We start from the raw sequence: 18,142 nt of genomic DNA on the forward strand, positions 1-18,142 counted from the left end.
GCCGTACAATGCGTCCTTGAGGATTATGCCATCTTCTATGCAGCTCACATGGCCAAGCCATCTCAGGCGCCGATGGCTCAGTAGGGTGTATATGCTGGGGATGTTGGCCGCCTCGAGGACTTCTGCATTGGAGATTCAGTCCTGCCACCTGATGCCAAGGATTCTCCAGAGGCAGCGAAGATGGAATGAGTTGAGACGTCGCGCTTGGCTGACATACATTGTCCAGGTCTCGCTGCCGTAGAGAAAGATACTGAGGACATAGGCTTGATTCATTCAGATGTTTGTGTTCTGTGTCAGTGTGCCATTTTCCCACACCCTCTTGGCCAGTCTGGACATAGCAGCGGACGCCTTACCCATTCGCTTGTTGATTTCTGCTTTGAGAGACAGGTTACTGGTGATAGTTGAGCCTAGGTAGGTGAACTCTTGAACCACTTCCAAAGCGTGGTCGCCGATATTGATGAATGGAGCATTTCTGACGTCCTGTCCCATGATGCTCATTTTCTTGAAGCTGATGGTTAGGCCAAATTCATTGCAGGCAGCCGCAATCCTGTCGATGAGTCCCTGCAGACGCTCTTCTGTATGGGATGTTAATGCAGCATCGTCAGCAAAGAGGAGTTCCCTGATGAGGACTTTCCGTACTTTGGTCTTCGCTCTAAGATGGGCAAAGTTGAACAAGCTGCCATCTGATCTTGGGTGGAGGAAAATTCCTTCTTCTGAAGACTTAAACGCATGTGAGAGCAGCAGTGAGAAGAAGATCCCAAACAGTGTAGGTGCGAGAACACAGCCCTGTTTCATGCCACTCAGGATAGGAAAGGGGTCTGATGAGGCACTGCTGTGCTGAATTGTGCCTTTCATATTGTCATGGAATGAGGTGATGATACTTAGTAGCTTTGGTGGACATCCGATCTTTGCTAGTAGTGTGAGGAGACCACGTCTGCTGACTAGGTCAAAGGCTTTGGTGAGATCTATGAAAGCAACGTAGAGGGGCATCTGTTGTTCGTGGCATTTCTCCTGTAGCTGGTGAAGGGAGAACAGCATGTCAATGATGGATCTCTCTGCTCGAAAGCCGCACTGTGCCTCAGGATAGACACGCTCAGCCAGCTTCTGGAGACTGTTTAAAATGACTCCAGTGAAGACTTTCCCCACTATGCTGAGCAGGGAGATTCCACGGTAGTTGTAGCAGTCACCGCAGTCACCCTTGTTCTTATAGAGGGTGATGATATTAGCATCGCACTTGTCCTGTGGTACTGCTCCCACATCCCAGCACAGGCAAAGCAGTTCATGGAGTGCTGAAAGTACAGCAGGCTTGGCACTCTTGATTATTTCAGGGGTAATGCCGTCTTTTCCAAGGGCTTTTCCACTGGCTACAGAATCAATGGCATCACTGAGTTCTGATTTTGTTGGCTGTTCGTCCAGCTGGCAGAGACTGGCTGCATTGAGGGCGGTATCAGTGACACAATTTTTCCTGGAGTACAGTTCTAGGTAGTGCTCCACCCAGCAGTCCATTTGCTTACGTTGATCAGTGATTGTTTCCCCTGATTTAGACTTGAGGGGGGCGATTTTCTTGGTGGTTGGCTCAAAAGCTCTTTTAATGCCATCATACATTCCTCTGATGTTTCCGGTGTCGGAGGCCAGCTGAATACGACTGCATAGGTGTTGCCAGTAGTCATTTGCACAGCGCCTGGCTGTTCTTTGTGCAGCGCTTCTGGCTGCTTTAAGTGCTTCGGATGTTAACTCGCTGGGGGCTTTCTTGTAGTTCAACAGTGCAGTGCACTTAGCGGCTATGACAGGTTCCAGCTCTTCAAAGTGAGATTGAAACCAGTCTGCATTCTGCTTCTCACATTTGTCAAAGGTGGTCATTGCTGAGTCATAGATTGTGTCTCTGATGTGGGCCCACTTGGTCTCGGCATCCCCTGCAGATGTGTTTTGAAGGGCTTTTTCAAGTGAATTTAGAAACTTATGTAACAGCTGTCGATAAGAAATTCTGTTACTGTTGATGCGCGGGCAGCCCTTCTGCTTGGAGTGATGCAGCTTCTTTGGTTTGAGTGGTTGGTGTCGCTGTCCACACTGTGGAAGCTGCGTGTGATTTGGACACTGTTTACAGAGGCTCGCCTTGTGACGATGAAGTCCAGCTGGTGCCAATGACGTGATCTTGGGTGTCTCCATGAAACCTGGTGACAGTGTTTAGTATGAAAGAACGAGTTGGTGATGCAGAGGTTGTGATTGGTACACAACTCCAGCAGTCTCTGTCCATTCTCATTCATCCTTCCAATGCCATAGCGCCCAAGGCAGGAGGGCCATGAGTCATGGTCGGCCCCAACCCTGGCTTTAAAGTCCCCCAGCAGGAATAAATGTTCGGTATTAGGAATGCTACTAATGATATGATGGAGTTCCTCGTAGAACTGGTCTTTAACTGCAGGTGGGGAGCAGAGTGTTGGAGCATAGATGCTGAGTAGGCGTACTGGACCAGAGGCGGTGAGCAGTCGGATGGACAGTATGCTTTCCGAGCCATTTGAAGGTGGCTCTATCATGCTGAGCAAAGAGTTTCTGATGGCAAAGCCCATGCCATGCTGTCTTGGTTCTTCAGGATCCCTACCTTGCGTGTAGTCTTGCTCTCTTAGAGATCCGCTTGCAGGGAGGCGTGTCTCCTGAAGTGCTGCAATGTCCACATTGAATCTACTGAGCTCGTTGTTAATGATGGCGGTCTTCCGAGAGTCGTTGATTTGTGTAAGGTCTTCCGACAGGCCAGGACACATAGTTCTGACGTTCCAGCTTGCAAAACGAAGGGCTGGTACCTTCTTTCCTTTTTTGTCGTGCTGTTTGGTGCTGTGTTACAGTCCACTTGTCAGGCAATGACCCTGACCTCCAAGCACCCATTGAAGCAGATGGACTGTGGCGGGACAGAACCTTTCTGACCGGGGGCTGCCCAGTTTGAGGTGGGCGGTAGCTGTCCTGTCAGATGCGATGACCTCTCCCACCGACAAAGGCAACCTGTGGCACCCAATCTCTACGCCAATTGAGCTGGACTTATAACCCGTAACTGCTGCTTTCCATGTTGTTTTGGTCGCTGTGCGGCATTTGTATTAGGTATACCAATGATATGTATAATTATGTTCAATTAATGGTACAAAGATATAGAATTATTCAAATCCAATTGTGCTTTAATTACAGTGCCTTTTGCCAAATGATACCTTCTCAATTATAGAGGAGGGTAACAAGGAACACCATCAACATAAAGATGCCTTTCACAGGCTTTCAGTTCTTCTTCTTTATTATATCATTAATATGAAAGATATCTGCACGTCAAACATTCATCCAAATGTTGGGGATTACAGATTCTATCTCGATAAGATTTTAAATTTAGAACCACATCAAGACTCAAATCATCTCTCCCATGATGAAATCAACAAACTTTTGGAAATCATTCAAGAGCATTACACAGTTTCCTCCTGGAGTCAGGTGAGTGAGATTTTTTAGAAAAGCAATGTAAACAGTAGATATTCTGTTGTGGATTTTATCCTCATCAAGGTGAGGCAAGTTAGTGCTGGGAAATGGAACACTTCTCATTTTGAGTACCGAGGGAGTGAAATTAGTCTTCAGTAGTGATCAATAGTCAATTGGCAGCCTGTTTGACTTTCTTTCTTAATGAAGTCAATATTGGGTGGAGTGTAAAATTAGTTATCACCCACTTTGAAGACCAATTTCACCCCCTAAAGTATCAGCATTATGCTTGCCTGGGTCAAGTATAACTCAATCTCAGAAAAGAATCCCTCATGCAACAATGTGACATTTTTCCATTTCACACACCAGGGACTTCAAGAAATTTCCAGTTTGGTGTCAAGTTCATGCCAGTTTCATACAGTGGACCTATACGCACTCGGAAATGGACTGAAGTCAAACTCAGTCCACACAGTCAGAAGAGATTGTAATTCTATGTTCTATTCCGATTTGAACCATTTTCCCAGAGATTAAAAGCAATTCCCTAACTTACCTAATCACACAGAACTGCTAGCAGTTCTTTGTCAGCTTCGAAAAATTTACTTATTTTTTTAGAAATGTTGTACTGGTAAAATGTGTCTTTTAAAGGTGCAGTACATTTATGAGTTTTTCCAACTATGAAGGCATAACAAGAACATTTTTTCTTATTTTCTAGTGTATTGATGCAGACTGGTTGGAGGAGCAAGCTGGCATAGTGGGTCCACTAGGTGCTGATAAAAATACTGCCCCACAACTGGCTGGTGCAATCATTGTCTCTGTTCTGAATGGACTCTGTATTAGAAGCTTAAGTTTACCCAATCCAGACTTTTTCACTGAATTTATTTTCAGAACACTAAACAGTACAAGTAGTATAAGTATTGCAGGTAAGTAAATTAATCAAAAGAGCACTGAAATTAAACAGTGATAATCCTCTGTAAAGTAAAAGAATATTATTGTCATGCAAATGAAAAAAACTGGCAGTATTGAAAGTTGTGTGAATCTGTCACAATTCTAACCATTCGTGACTCCTCAGATGCTGAAGCAGTCCGCGTAGAAATGCAACAAGACCTGGGCAATATCCAGGCTTGGGCTGATAGGTGGCAAGTAACATTCGCGCCACACAAGTGCCAGGCAATGACCATCTCGAACAAGAGAGAATCTAACCATCTCCCCTTGACATTCAATGGCATTACCATCGCTGAATCCCCCACTATCAACATCCATTGACCAGAAACTGAACTGGAGTAGCCATATAAATACCGTGGCTACAAGAGCAGGTCAGAGGCTACGAATCCTGAGGCGAATAACTCACCTCCTGACTCCCCAAAGCCTGTCCACCATATACAAGGCACAAGTCAGGAGTGTGATGGAATACTGTCCACTTGCCTGGATGGGTGCAGCTCCAACAACACTCAAGAAGCTCGACACCATCCAGGACAAAGCAGCCCGCTTGATTGGCATCCCATCTACAAACATTCACTCTCTCCACCACCGCACAGTGGCAGCAGTGTGTACCATCTACAAGATGCACTGCAGCCATGCACCAAGGCTCCTTAGACTTCACCTTCCAAACCCGCGACCTCTACCAGCTAGAAGGACAAGGGCAGCACATACATGGGAACACCAGCACCTGCAAATTCCCCTGCAAGTCACACACCATCCTGACTTGGAACTATATCGCCGTTCCTTCACTGTCGCTGGGTCAAAATCCTGGAACTCCCTTCCTAACAGCACTGTGGGTGTACCTACCCCAAATGGACTGCAGCGGTTCAAGAAGGCAGCTCACCACCATCTTCTCAAGGGCAATTAGGGATGGACAATAAATGCTGGCCTGGCCAGTGACGCCTACATCCCATGAATGAATTTTAAAAAATAACTATGATAATGAAGAGATTTAAAGATATAATAATCACCATCATATTGGATGCATTCCCTGATTTTACCTGTTTTTACTAACCACAATTTCTTGCCATCATACCTAGCTTAAAGCAGGATATCGTTTTGTAGTCGAAGTAGCTTTCACGACCATTCCTCTAGCCCACAATTTAGCACAATTATTAAATTCAATTTCATAAGTTGCTATGTTGGGTTTGTGAATTCTCAAATTTAGGTTAATGGTCCAGTACCGTAACCATAGAGTACTGTTCCTGATACAGAACCTACAGTTACCCTTGAATAGCTACAACAAAAAGGACAACACCTGATTTTGGCTGCCTTCGCCTGACAATAAGTGGGTGGTAACAGTATCAAAGTTGGTTCAGAAACCCTAATGACCCATTAACACTGGGGCCCTGTGACATAAATAGGACCCTGAAAACTATCTTTGATCAGAACTAGTCAGAGCCTTCACAGTGCGAGGCCCATTAAAATAATCTGGACCGTTGCCACCCTGGGACACTCACCATCTGTGATTAGGATCTCCCACCCACAGACCCTCCATGCAAACTATGCCCCCCCAAACCCCCCGCCACCTTATCAGAACTTAACTTGCTCGTGGTGCAATCTTGAGGCCTCAAGGACCCCTATTTGGTGTCCTGTAGCTCATCTGCCAGATTTAAATCATCGAAGCTTTCTCTCTGCCAAAATGAGCAGCCAATTAGTGTGCACTGGCCATTCGCACACCCAAAGATTAAAATAGACCCTTCTGTCTCTTTGCAAATTTTACCTGCTACAGAAGATAGAATGGGCTGGGTAGAGCTGCTGATCGGCAAATTGTATATGGTCTATGGTGGGATAAATGGCTTACTGGCATTATCTATTCTCTTCTTTCATTCAGACCTGAATCATCTCCTTAATCAGCTTGGCTTGGGAAGATATTTTGAAGCACATTCACATGATCATGAAGACGATCGAAGCACAGAGAAGCACTTCAAAGGGTCTGGCCATCTACACTTTGCAAAAATGCATAGCCATGATCATCATGATTGTGATCATATACATGATGATGATAGATTCACATGGGCAAAGGTAAAGGAAATGTAGAGTATTTCTTAAAAGGTGAGAGATTGGGAAGTGTTGATGTCCAAAGGGACCTGGGTGTCCTTCTTCATAAGTTACTCAAAGCTAACATGCAAGTTCAGTAAGCAATTAGGAAGGCAAATGGTATGTTGGCCTTTATTGCAAGACGATTTGAGTACAGGAATAAAGAAGTCTTGCTGCGATTGTATAGAGCCTTGGCGAGACTGCACTTGGAGTATTGCGTACAGTTTTGCTCTTGTTACTTAAGGAAGGATATACTTGCCATAGAAGGAGTGCAACAAAGGTTTACCAGACTGATCCCTGGGATGGCAGGATTATCCTATGAGGAGAGATTGAGAAGACTGGACCTATATTCTCTAGAGTTTCGAAGAATAAGAGGTGATCTCATTGAAACATACAAAATTCTTATAGGGCTCGACAGGATAGATCCAGGAAGGATGTTTTCCCTGGCTGGGAGGGCCTAGAACCAGGAGACACAGTCTCAGAATAAGCGGCAGGCCATTTAGGATTGAGATGAGAAGGAATTTCTTTACTCAGCGGATGGCGAATCTTTGGAATTCTCTACCCCAGTGGGCTGTGGAGGCTCAGTCATTGAGTATATTCAAGACAGAGGTCAATAGTTTTGTATATATTAAAGATATCAAGGGATGTGGAGATAGTGCGAAAAAATGGCATTGAGGTCGAAGGTTAGCCATGATCAAGTTGAATGGCAGAGCAAGCTCGAGGGGCCGAATAGGCTACTCCTGCTCTGATTTCCTACATTCCTATGTAATAATTGACCAAATTGATTGATTTTCCTTTGACTGCTTCGCAGTCTAAAACTTAAGGCTCAATAACTGAGGCTAAACCATGGTTATCTACCTTGAGTGTGTGCAGATTGCAAGCTGAGTGTGGAGATTTGAGTTTGGTGAGTGGGGATTTGAAGTGTTGTTATCTTTGTAAAAGTCTGGTCTGCAGTTAGCATTTAACTGGGATTTACCCTCTTGTTTAAAGTAGGGTTCAGAAAGTAAAGTAGGGTTCAGAAAGTAAAGTAAGTTTCTTACAGTCTTGGACAGGGATTAAAAGGCTGTACTGCAGAGTAGCTGAGTAATTAAGTAGCTGACAGTCTAATCTGGTTGCTGCAGTTTCAAGTTCAAAAGGTGTAAATACAGAGGTCTGGGCACAGCCTGCAAATGGTGCAGATTGCAAGATGAGTGTGGAGATTCGAGTTTAGTGAGTAGTGAGTTCAGTGAATGGGGGAAGAGGTGCTCCATTTTCTACTTTGTTTTTTTACTTTTTTAACCCTCCAGTATTTGGTTCTTGCTGCAGTGCAGAGGAAGGAACTGGTTGGTGAGTACCTGGTAAACTATTCTACTTATAATAAATAGTCTGTAAAGTTACGGTATGGCAGGGCAACTCTGCTGAGTGGAATGTACAGACTGTGGCATGTGGGAAGTCGTGGACACACCATGTGTCCGAGACAGACACATCTGCAGGAAGTATCACCGGCAGTAGAAGCTTGAGCTCCTGGCTTTGGAACTTGAGCGGCAGCTGGAGTCACTATTGTGCATCTGCGAGGCAGAGGACGACATGGATACACATTTAGGGAAGTGGTCACACTGCAGGTTAGGAGCATGCAGGCAGATAGGGAATGGGCGATCGCCAAGCAATCTAAAAGAACCAGGCAGATAGTGCAGGAGTCCCCTATGATCTCACTCGCTAATCGGTTTTCCATTTTGGATACCGGTGAAGGTGATGGTTCCTCAGAGGAGTGCAGTCAGAGTCAAGTTTGTGGCACCACAGGTGGCTCAGTAGGGGAGGAAGAAGAGTGGAAGAGCAGTAGTGATGGGGGACTCATTGTTTAGGGGAACAGATAGGTGTTTCTGCACCAGTAAACGTGACTCCAGGATGGTGTGTTGCCTCCCTGGTGCCGGGGTCAAGGATGTCACAGAGCAGCTGCAGGACATTCTTCTCGGGGGAGGGTGAATAGCCAGAGGTCATGGTTCACATTGGTACCAATGACATAGGTAAGAAGGGGGATAAGGTCCGGAAAGCAGATTTTAGGGAGCTAGAAAGGAGATTTAAAAAGCAGGACCTCAAAAGAAGTAATCTCAGGATTACTGCCAGTCCCACGTGCTAGTGAGCAAAGGAATAGGAGAATTGAGCGATTGAACATGTGGCTGGAGAAATGGTGTAGGAGGGAGGGCATCAGATTTCTGAGACATTGAGACCGGTTGTGGGGCAGGTGGGACCTGTACAATATGGACGGATTGCATCTTAGCAAGACTGGGACAAATATCCTCACAGGGAGATTTGCTAGTGCTGTTGGGGAGGGTTTAAACTAAATTGTCAAGTGGATGGGAACGTGACAGGGAGCTCAGATTGGAGGGAAGCAAAACTGGTAACTTGTCTGGGGTGTGGGAAACAGGAGCAAGTATTAGAGAGGAATACCAAGGAGACAGAATACTTGGGGAGATTGATAGCACGAGAGTAGGGAATAGTAAATTATTAGGTGGGGTCAGAGTAAGGAAGAAAGTAATAAAGTCTGAATCAGGTTTAATGTGCATGTATATGAATGCATGGAGTGTGGTTAATAAGATTGGTGAGGTACTGACGCAGATTGATATGTGGAAATATGATGTGGCTATAACAGAGACCTGGCTCAAAGAAGGGCAGAACTGGGTGTTAAATATTTCTGGATACAAGGAGAGATAGGAAAGGGAAAAAAGGGGGAGGGGTAGTGGTATTGATTGAGGAGAGCATTGCAGTGCTGGAAAAAAAGGATGTCCCAGAGGGGTCGAGGACAGAATCAATTTGGCTAGAGCTAAGGAACAAAAAAAATGCGGTTACATTGCTTGGTGTTGTCTATAGGCCACCAGTTAGTGGAAAGGACATGGAGGAACAAATTTGCAAGGAAATTACAGAAAGGTGCAAAAACTATAGGGGAGTTATAATGGGGGACTTTAATTATCCAAACATAGACTGGGATAATAGTAGTGTAAAGGGCAGTGAGGGGCAGGAGTTCGTAGAGCGTGTTCAGGAAAAATTTCTACAACAGTATGTTGCTAGTCCAACGAGAAAGGAGGCACTGCTAGACCTGGTTCTTGGGAATGAAGTGGGCCAGGTGGATCAAGTATCAGTAGGAGAGCATTTAGGGGATAGTGAGCAATCCAGAGAAAGAATAATTAACTGGGGGAAGGCCAACTTCAATGGGGTAAGAATGGAGCTGGGGCAAATAAATTGGAGTCAAAAGCTGGCAGGAAAACCGGTAGATGAACAATGCGCACAGTGAAGGTATGTTCCCTCAAAGGAGAAAACAGAGTAAACAAATCCAGAGCTCCCTGGATGACAAAAGAGGTAGAGATTAAGATAAAGAAGAAAAAGCGTGCTTATGACAGATGCCAGGTAGAAAATACTATTGAGAACCAGGCTGAATATAGAAGGTCCAGAGGGGAAGTGAAAAAGCAAATAAGAGAAGCATAGAAAAGAGACTGGCAGCTAGCATTAAAGGAAATTGCAAAGTTTTCTACAGGCATATAAATAGTAAAAGGGTGATAAAAGAATGAGTGGGACCGATTATGGATGAAAATGGGATTTACACATGGAAGCAGAGGGCATAGCTGTGGTATTAAATGAATACCTTGCATCTGTCTTTACCAAGGAAGAAATTGCAACCCATCAATGTTGAAAGAGGAAGTAAATCATACACTAGAAAGGTTTAAAATTGATAAAGAGGAAGTATTAGATAGGCTGTCTGTACTTAAAGTGGATAAAGCTCCAGGAGCAGATGAGATGCATCTAAGGATACTGAGGGAAGTGAGGGTGGAAATCGCCGAGGCACTGGCCATAATTTTTTAGTCTTCCTTAGACTCGGGGTGGTGCCAGAGGACTGGCGAATTACAAACAATACATCCTTGTTCAAAAAAGGCTGTAAAGATAAGCCCAGCAATTATAGGCAGTCAGTTTAACTTCAGTGCTGGGAAAACTTCTGGAAAAAATAATTCTAGACAAAATCAATAGTCACATGGACAAATGCGAGTTAATTAAGGAAAGCCAGCATGGATTTCTTAAGGGAAAATCATGTTTAACTAATTTGCTGGAGTTTTTTGAGGAGGTAACAGAGAACATTGATGAGGCAATACTGTTGATGTGGCATTTGCTACTGTGCCACAAAACAGACTTGTGAGCAAACTTGCAGCTCATGGAATAAAAGGGATGGTAGCAACAGGGATAGAAATTGGCTGAGTGACAGGAAACGAAGAATAGTGGTTAATGGACATTTTTTGGGTTGGAGAAAGGTTTGTAGTGGAGTTCCCCAGGGATCAATGTTGGGACCCTTGCTTTTCCTGATATATATTAATGACCTAGACTTTTGTGTCCAGGGCACAATTTCAAAGTTTTCAGAGGATATGAAACTTGGAAGCATTGTGAACTGTGAGGAGGACAGTGTAGAGCTTCAAAAGGACATAGACAAATTGGTGGAATGGGCAGACAGGTGGCAGATGAAGTTTACTGCAGAGAAATGTGAAGTGATTCATTTCGGTAGGAAGAACATGGAGACAATATAGAATAAAGGGTACAATTCTAAAGGGGGTGTAGGAGCAGAGGGACCTGGGTGTATTTGTGCATAAGTCATTGAAGGTGGCAGGACAGTTTGAGAGAGCGGTCAATAAAGCATTCAGTATCCTGGGCTTTATTAATAGGGGCATAGAGTACAAGAGCAAGGAAGTTATGTTGAACTTGTAAAGGACACTAGTGCTGGAGTATTGCATGCAATTCTGGGAGCCACACTTGAAGAAAGATGTGAGGGCATTGGAGAGAGTACAGAAAAGATTCACAAGAATGGTTCCAGGGATGAGGAATTTCAGTTATGGAGATAGATTGGAGAAGTTGGGACTGTTTTCCTAGGAGAAGAGAAGGCTGAGAGGTGATTCGATAGAGTTATTCAAAATCATGAGGAGTCTGGACAGAGTAGATAGAGAGAAACAGCTCCCACTCGTGAAAGGATCGCGAATGAGAGGACAGAGATTTAAAGTATTTGATAAGAGAAGCAAAAGTGACATGAGGAAAAACTTTTTCACACTGTGAGTGGTTAAGATCTGGAATGCGCTGCCTGAGAACGTGTTGGAGGCAGGTTCGATTGAAGGATTCAAAAGGGAATTAGACAGTTGTATGAAAAGGAAGAATGTGCAGGGTTACAGGGAGAAGGCAGGGAATGGAATTGAGGGAGTTACTCTTTCAGAGAGCCGGTGAAGACATGATGGGCCGAATAGCCTCCTTCTGCACTGTAACGATTCTGTGATTCTGAGTGATTCCTACTGCATGATATATGGTTATTTGTATCTGCATAGTGGGCGTGATACAAAAGCAATTTTGCACACATTATGTTTGGATTATTACGTTCTGCTGTAGCTCATTGAAACTTGTGGCTTGTACGGTCCTTTTTAGTTTTAAAAAGCTTCAACTTCAGATAAATTGACTTCCATATCCCCTCAAATAGGTTTGCTTTTCTGCCGATCAGCTAATAGGAATCTTTGTAAATGGCAGTGATTCTGCTATTTCAAAAGAGCACTTCAACGAGATCAGCCCAGCAATTATTCAACAGCTGCTTAGTGGAGCTTGTCAACACAGTGAACAGGAATATGCACAATCCGTTATCCTGCCAACTGACACAGAGAGTAAGTCATACTGAATAACATGGTTTGTAACTGGCTTCTCTACAATGACAAAATCAATACACATGCACACCTTATTATGTGTCCTGTAGGATTAGCAGGCACTGAGTTTGCACATTCTTTGCAATTAAGCTGTCTGCCAGTCTTCCACAGAATCATTTGAAATATTTTCCCACAAGTCTCTCACTGAAGTAAGGAGTATTTTTGAGAGATCTGGGAGTAAAGGGCCCCTTTCCTTCGAACAAATTTCTCGTATTTTCCTCGTAATGGGCAAACTACGACCAATGATAATTACCAACTAAAATTTCAAAGCATCCATTCATACCATCATCCTATCAATTTATTATAGTTGAACCTGTTACAAGTTACTGTGTGCCTGCTGGAACATGTTATTCAGGACCAATCTATGGGGCCCAATTTATAATATTTTTGCTTTACGGCTAAAATGCAGTTGTCAGTAATTGTGTACAAATCATGACACATTTTCCTGAATCTTTCAGCAATAGACATTTCACTTGGAAAAAAAATTGCATGCAGCAAGTAGGAATCAGACTCACTGTATAAAAGCCCTAGCACAGCAGTGGTGAATATTAATGTATTGTTAGAAGTAAAGCTGTACATAACAGTCAACTATTTTATAAAATGTTAGAATGTTAGGGGCGGCACAGTGGCGCAGTGGTTAGCACCACAGCCTCACAGCTCCAGCGACCCGGGTTCGATTCTGGGTACTACCTGTGCGGAGTTTGCAAGTTCTCCCTGTGACCGCATGGGTTTTCGCCGGGTGCTCCGGTTTGCTCCCACAGCCAAAGACTTGATTGGTGAATTGGCCATTGTAAATTGCCCCTAGTGTAGGTAGGTGGTAGGGGAATTGAGGGAAGGTGGGGATGTGGTAGGGAATATGGGATTAATGTAGGATTAGTATAAATGGGTGGTTGATGGTCGGCATAGACTCGGTGGGCCTGTTTCAGTGCTGTATCTCTAAATAAAAATAAATAAATAAATTTCAACCTGTCGTCTTAATAGAGTAGGGACTCTGGGTAGGATTTGCCATTTTATAGTACTTCATCTCCTCCCAAGTCACTGATTCACACTTGTGTAACTATGTTAACATTCAAATGTAAAAAAGAAACCCTGAATGGTTATTTTATGAATAGCACACTGGATTAATGTACACAAAAACACAATAAAAATGAATCCTTGGTCCTTTTTGAGAGAACTCATATTTTCTTTGTTAAAAATAAAAAAACTTGATGTGAGCACTCATTCACAAATATTTACACAACAAATATTCACAAACCAGAAAGTGAACATTTCAGAACAAAGATAAAACCTAAGGAAACGTGACGGTTAAAAATCATTCCAGCATAATATTTTAAAAAGATATTAGGATGATTTAATAAAACATGGCACCTATTAAATAATTCCTATTCCCTTTCCGAGTCAGTGTAATAAACTAAATATTTCTCTTTTCTGGTCCACATGTCCTCATTACTGTGAACAATGCTGGTGAATCAGGTAAGCAGTTGATAATTCTACAGGTTGACTAATAATCCAGAGAATGAGTTCAAATCCCACTATGGCAGTTTGCGAATTTGAATTCTCATAAAAAATATGGAAATCAAAAAACTGATAGTATTAGAAAAGTGACAATGAAGCTGTTGAATTGTTGTAAAACCCCAACTGGTTCACTAATGTCCTTTCGGGAAGGAAACCTGCTCTCTTGCTGTGGATGTGACTCCAATCCCACGCCAATGTGGTTGACTCTTAACTGTCCTCTGAAGTGACCTCACGTGCCACTTAGCTGTATCAAACCACTCAGCATTTCAAGAACGCCAACCATCACTATGTTCTCAGGGCAACAAGGGATGAGCAATAGCTTGGAACACCCACATCCCAAATATGAATTTTTTAAAACCAGTAAAAAAAGGTCCGTTTTTTTCTTCTTTCCATGGAAGAAAATACAAAATTGAAAAAGGAAACGAGGAAACTGAAATTAAAACAGAAAATGCTGAAGATACATAGCAGGACCATCAGCACCCCTAACGAGAAAAGGTGAACTACCATTTCATGTATAGACTCTTTATGCTGATGAAATGGCTCCATCTACAATGTTAACCGGCCTGTTATCTTTTCAGATCCTGATGGACCTGTTGTGTGCTTCCAGTATTTTCAGCTTTTAATTGAAAAATATGTAACATTGCCACAACACTGAAGATAACCTTAGTACAGATTAAATATAGATTTTAGATATAATCGCTTTAAATTTCAATCTAGCTTTTTAACATTTGTTCTTGGGATGTTGGGAGGGCTGATAAAGCCACATTAATTGCCCATCCCTAGATTTCCCTGCGATATTAAGACTTAGCAATGCAGTGTGGGACTAGAGACACAGGTAGATCAGACTGGGTGTACATTAATGAACCATTTGGGTTTTTACAACAATGGGCCATTTTTTTTGTTTATTAGTGCCACCCAACAAATTTTAATATTTATCAAATTCAATTCCGCAACTTGCCATGACGGGATTTTAACTGATGACCTCTGAATTGCTCGTCCTGTATCATAACCATCCAGACCCTTCGCCCACCCCCTCCACTCCACTCCCCTCACAGAACCTGGCACTGGTACAATCAGCTCCCAGAAGAAAGGGAGAAAAAGGGGTTGACATGGATGCAGTTGCAAAAAAAAAGTTTTCAATTCTTCAGGGATTAATTCCACTTGCCTGTGTGTCCACATTCACCCTTGTGGAAGCTGGTATACCTCACCTCACTGGGTGTACAGCCATCACTTCAGCATCAGGTCGCCTCCACATCCATGACTGAGAATCCCTGCCTAGGGAGTCCCTGTCCCTGCCCCTGCCCCCTGACTCTCATTTGTCTATTAAGAGGTACTTGAAGGTTGTCCCCTTTACAAGGTACTAAGGAAACTCCTGGACATGCTACAGATTCTGCCACAGAATGCCAGAGTTATGTACCCCTGAGTAATTTCAGGCCCACAATTCTTACTGAAATCTAAATTTAAGAGTTTGTGACAGTGAAGCGCATCAATCCAAAATTGGGAATTATACTATTTACATGACTATACGTAACTCCTATGTACTCCTTAAATTATAAAGTTCAAGTCATTGATCACAGAGCCCAATGAGATTTTGCAGTAACAGACAATTATTCATGTTTAAGCATGAAGAGTTTCAGGGGCGCATTCCATTACAGTTGCATGAAAAACCCTTGTCATCTGGCATTCACTTTAAAATACTTTGACCTGGTTACACTGAGGCCATGGATAGCACAAACCATCAGGTTATATTAGGTAATGACTGAAATGCTCTTAGACTATATAGTTAGTGCCACTATCATGAGGGCTCATTACTCACTAAGCCATCAAGGGCCACTTCTAACTGTAATTACTTCACATAATATAATCTATCTCAAAATCCAGCTTCATTTTATTTCTACAGTATTTGCTGTGAAATCTAATATTGCTCATTTTTGAAAGGATTCCTCTCTGTTTTCCATAATTGGTGTTCAGCTTTGGTTAATACACCATTTTCCTTTTTCTCACATAGGCATTTGCTTTTATGAAATATTATGCACATTTAAAAATACTAACTGTGGTCTTTTCTCCCCCAGAGTATTGTTATAGCACAGTGGCTGTTTTGATAATCACTGTGAGCTCCATGTGTGGCATCACCCTGCTTATCTTCAACTCATGCAAACAGACATACCAGCTCATTCTACAGCTGTTTGTAGGTATCGCTGTTGGAACAATGTCAGGTGATGCATTGTTGCATCTTTTACCACAGGTAAGTTACTGCACAAAAGTATAAAAGTGACATTACTCAGTTTCTTGTGGCAAAACACCCTCGGGTATGGGAGACAGTAAACCTATGAAACTATAAAGACGCTTAAAGAGAAAATCAATACAGTTGCTGACCGGCTATGATGTAGGAAAATAATTCTACTCCAGTGGAAATATAGGACAAAAATGTGCCAGAGGGGCGGCACAGTGGCGCAGTGGTTGGCACTGCAGCCTCACAGCTCCAGCGACCCGGGTTCGATTCTGGGTACTGCCTGTGTGGAGTTTGCAAGTTCTCCCTGTGTCTGCGTGGGTTTCCTCCAGGTGCTCCGGTTTCCTCCCACATGCCAAAGACTTGCAGGTTGATAGGTTAATTGGCCATTATAAATTGCCCCTAGTATAGGTAGGTGGTAGGGAAATATAGGGACAGGTGGGGATGCGGTAGGAATATGGGATTAGTGTAGGATTAGTATAAATGGGTGGTTGATGGTCGACACAGACTCGGTGGGCCGAAGGGCCTGTTTCAGTGCTGTGTCTCTAAAAAAAAAACATTCACTACCAGCAGATGACAATCCCTGGCAGCAGCATATACTTGGAAAATTGGTTCTTATAATTCTGTGTTTAATCTACTGCACAAAAAAGGTGAATGGAGAGTAAAGGTTATATGTTTCTGGGAAAGAAAGATATTTTGGCTATGACACAGATTTTTGTTTCTGTTTATAGAAACATAACTTAGAACAGAACATAACTTTACATAACTTGGGCAGATTTTCTGTGAGTCAGCAGGTTGTGGGCTCAAGCCTGACTATAAACTTGAGCAAACTGACGCTTCTGTGCAATACAGTACATTGTTGAAAGTGCTGAAATTTTTGGGAGAGATGTTATATCAAGGCCTTGTATACCTATTCAAGTGGTATTATTTGAAGAATAATAGAGGGTGCAGAGTGTGAAGAAGGGAGCATGGTAAGTGAGTGGATTTTAAGGGTTAATCACTCTAAAGTCTAATTGTTGTTTTGCTGACATTTAGCAATGAACTGAAATTACTGTTTAAGTTAAGAGGCAAGTTAAGTTTCTTGCGGTTTTAAACAGGGGTATACAAGCTCTCTGAGTAGCTGTAGCTAGTAAATTAAATATCTAGCTTAAACTGGTTTCTGAGCTCTAGCAAAGCTGACACATCATTGTTTTCAGAGAGTGTAAACTCAGGGGACTCTCAGTGCTGCTTGTCTTCACTGAGTGCTGCTGGAGGGCACAGAGAGTGAAGATAGGAGTTTGGAAAGTGAGAGAGTTCAGAAAGGAGGGGAACTAAAAATTATTGAAGAAAAAATAAATGTAATTATATTAACACAATAAAGATGGCAGGACAGGAGATATGTCACGGCTGTAGTATGTGGGAGCTCTTGGAAGCCATGGCAATCATGCCTGTAGTAAGTGTCTGCAGCTTGAGGAGCTTCGGCTCAAAGGCATTGAGCTAGAGGCCGAGCTGCAGATGCTGCGGTGCATCAGGCAGGGTGAAAGTTACCTGGACACTTTGTTCCAGAAGGCAGTCACATACATTAGGATAGGATCGTCTGTTTTGATCAGTGGTCAAAGACAGGAGGGTGTGACTGCGAGTCAGGCAGGTAAGGGGATCGAGAAGGTGGGAGTGGAGGAGCCTCAGCCCTTGCAATTGAATAGCAAGTATGAGGTTCTTGCAACTTGTATGGACAATAGCGAGGGCAGTAGTTTGGATGAACAGACTGACCATGGTACCATGTTACAGGAAGCCATTCAAGTGGGGGAGCTAAAAGGAAAGTAGAGTTAGTAGGGGATATTATAGTGAGGGGGATTGATACTGTACACTGCAGGCAAGACAAGGAAAGAGGTTCTGCATAGTCAGTTTGAGGAGCTAGGCACCAAATTAAGAAGCAGAACCTCAAAGGTAATAATCTCTGTATTTGTCAAGATGCCTCTTAAACGTCGCTATCGTACCTGCTTCCACCACCTCCCCCGGCAGCAAGTTCCAGGCACTCACCACCCTCTGTGTAAAGAACTTGCCTCGCACATTCCCTCTAAACTTTGCCCCTCTCACCTTAAACCTATGTCCCCTAGTAACTGACTCTTCCACCCTGGGAAAAAGCTTCTGACTATCCACTCTGTCCATGCCGCTCATAACTTTGTAAACCTCTATCATGTCACCCCTCCACCTCCGTCGTTCCAGTGAAAACAATCCGAGTTTATCCAATCTCTCCTCATAGCTA

The 18,142-nt window shown here is 43.2% G+C and overlaps 1 protein-coding gene across 1 annotated transcript in view; it reads left to right on the plus strand.

Moving 5' to 3' along the window:
• LOC137380062 (zinc transporter ZIP12-like) overlaps positions 1–18,142 on the plus strand; it is an 84,279-nt gene that overhangs the window by 16,609 nt on the left and 49,528 nt on the right. Inside the window, exons 2-6 of the mRNA XM_068051626.1 lie at positions 3,172–3,459; positions 4,154–4,361; positions 6,254–6,444; positions 11,936–12,113; positions 15,740–15,912. Coding sequence (XP_067907727.1) covers positions 3,172–3,459; positions 4,154–4,361; positions 6,254–6,444; positions 11,936–12,113; positions 15,740–15,912 — 1,038 coding nt within the window. The remainder of the gene's footprint in view (positions 1–3,171; positions 3,460–4,153; positions 4,362–6,253; positions 6,445–11,935; positions 12,114–15,739; positions 15,913–18,142) is intronic.

This window comes from Heterodontus francisci, chromosome 2 (assembly GCF_036365525.1).
Source record: "Heterodontus francisci isolate sHetFra1 chromosome 2, sHetFra1.hap1, whole genome shotgun sequence".
Classification (NCBI taxonomy): domain Eukaryota; kingdom Metazoa; phylum Chordata; class Chondrichthyes; order Heterodontiformes; family Heterodontidae; genus Heterodontus; species Heterodontus francisci.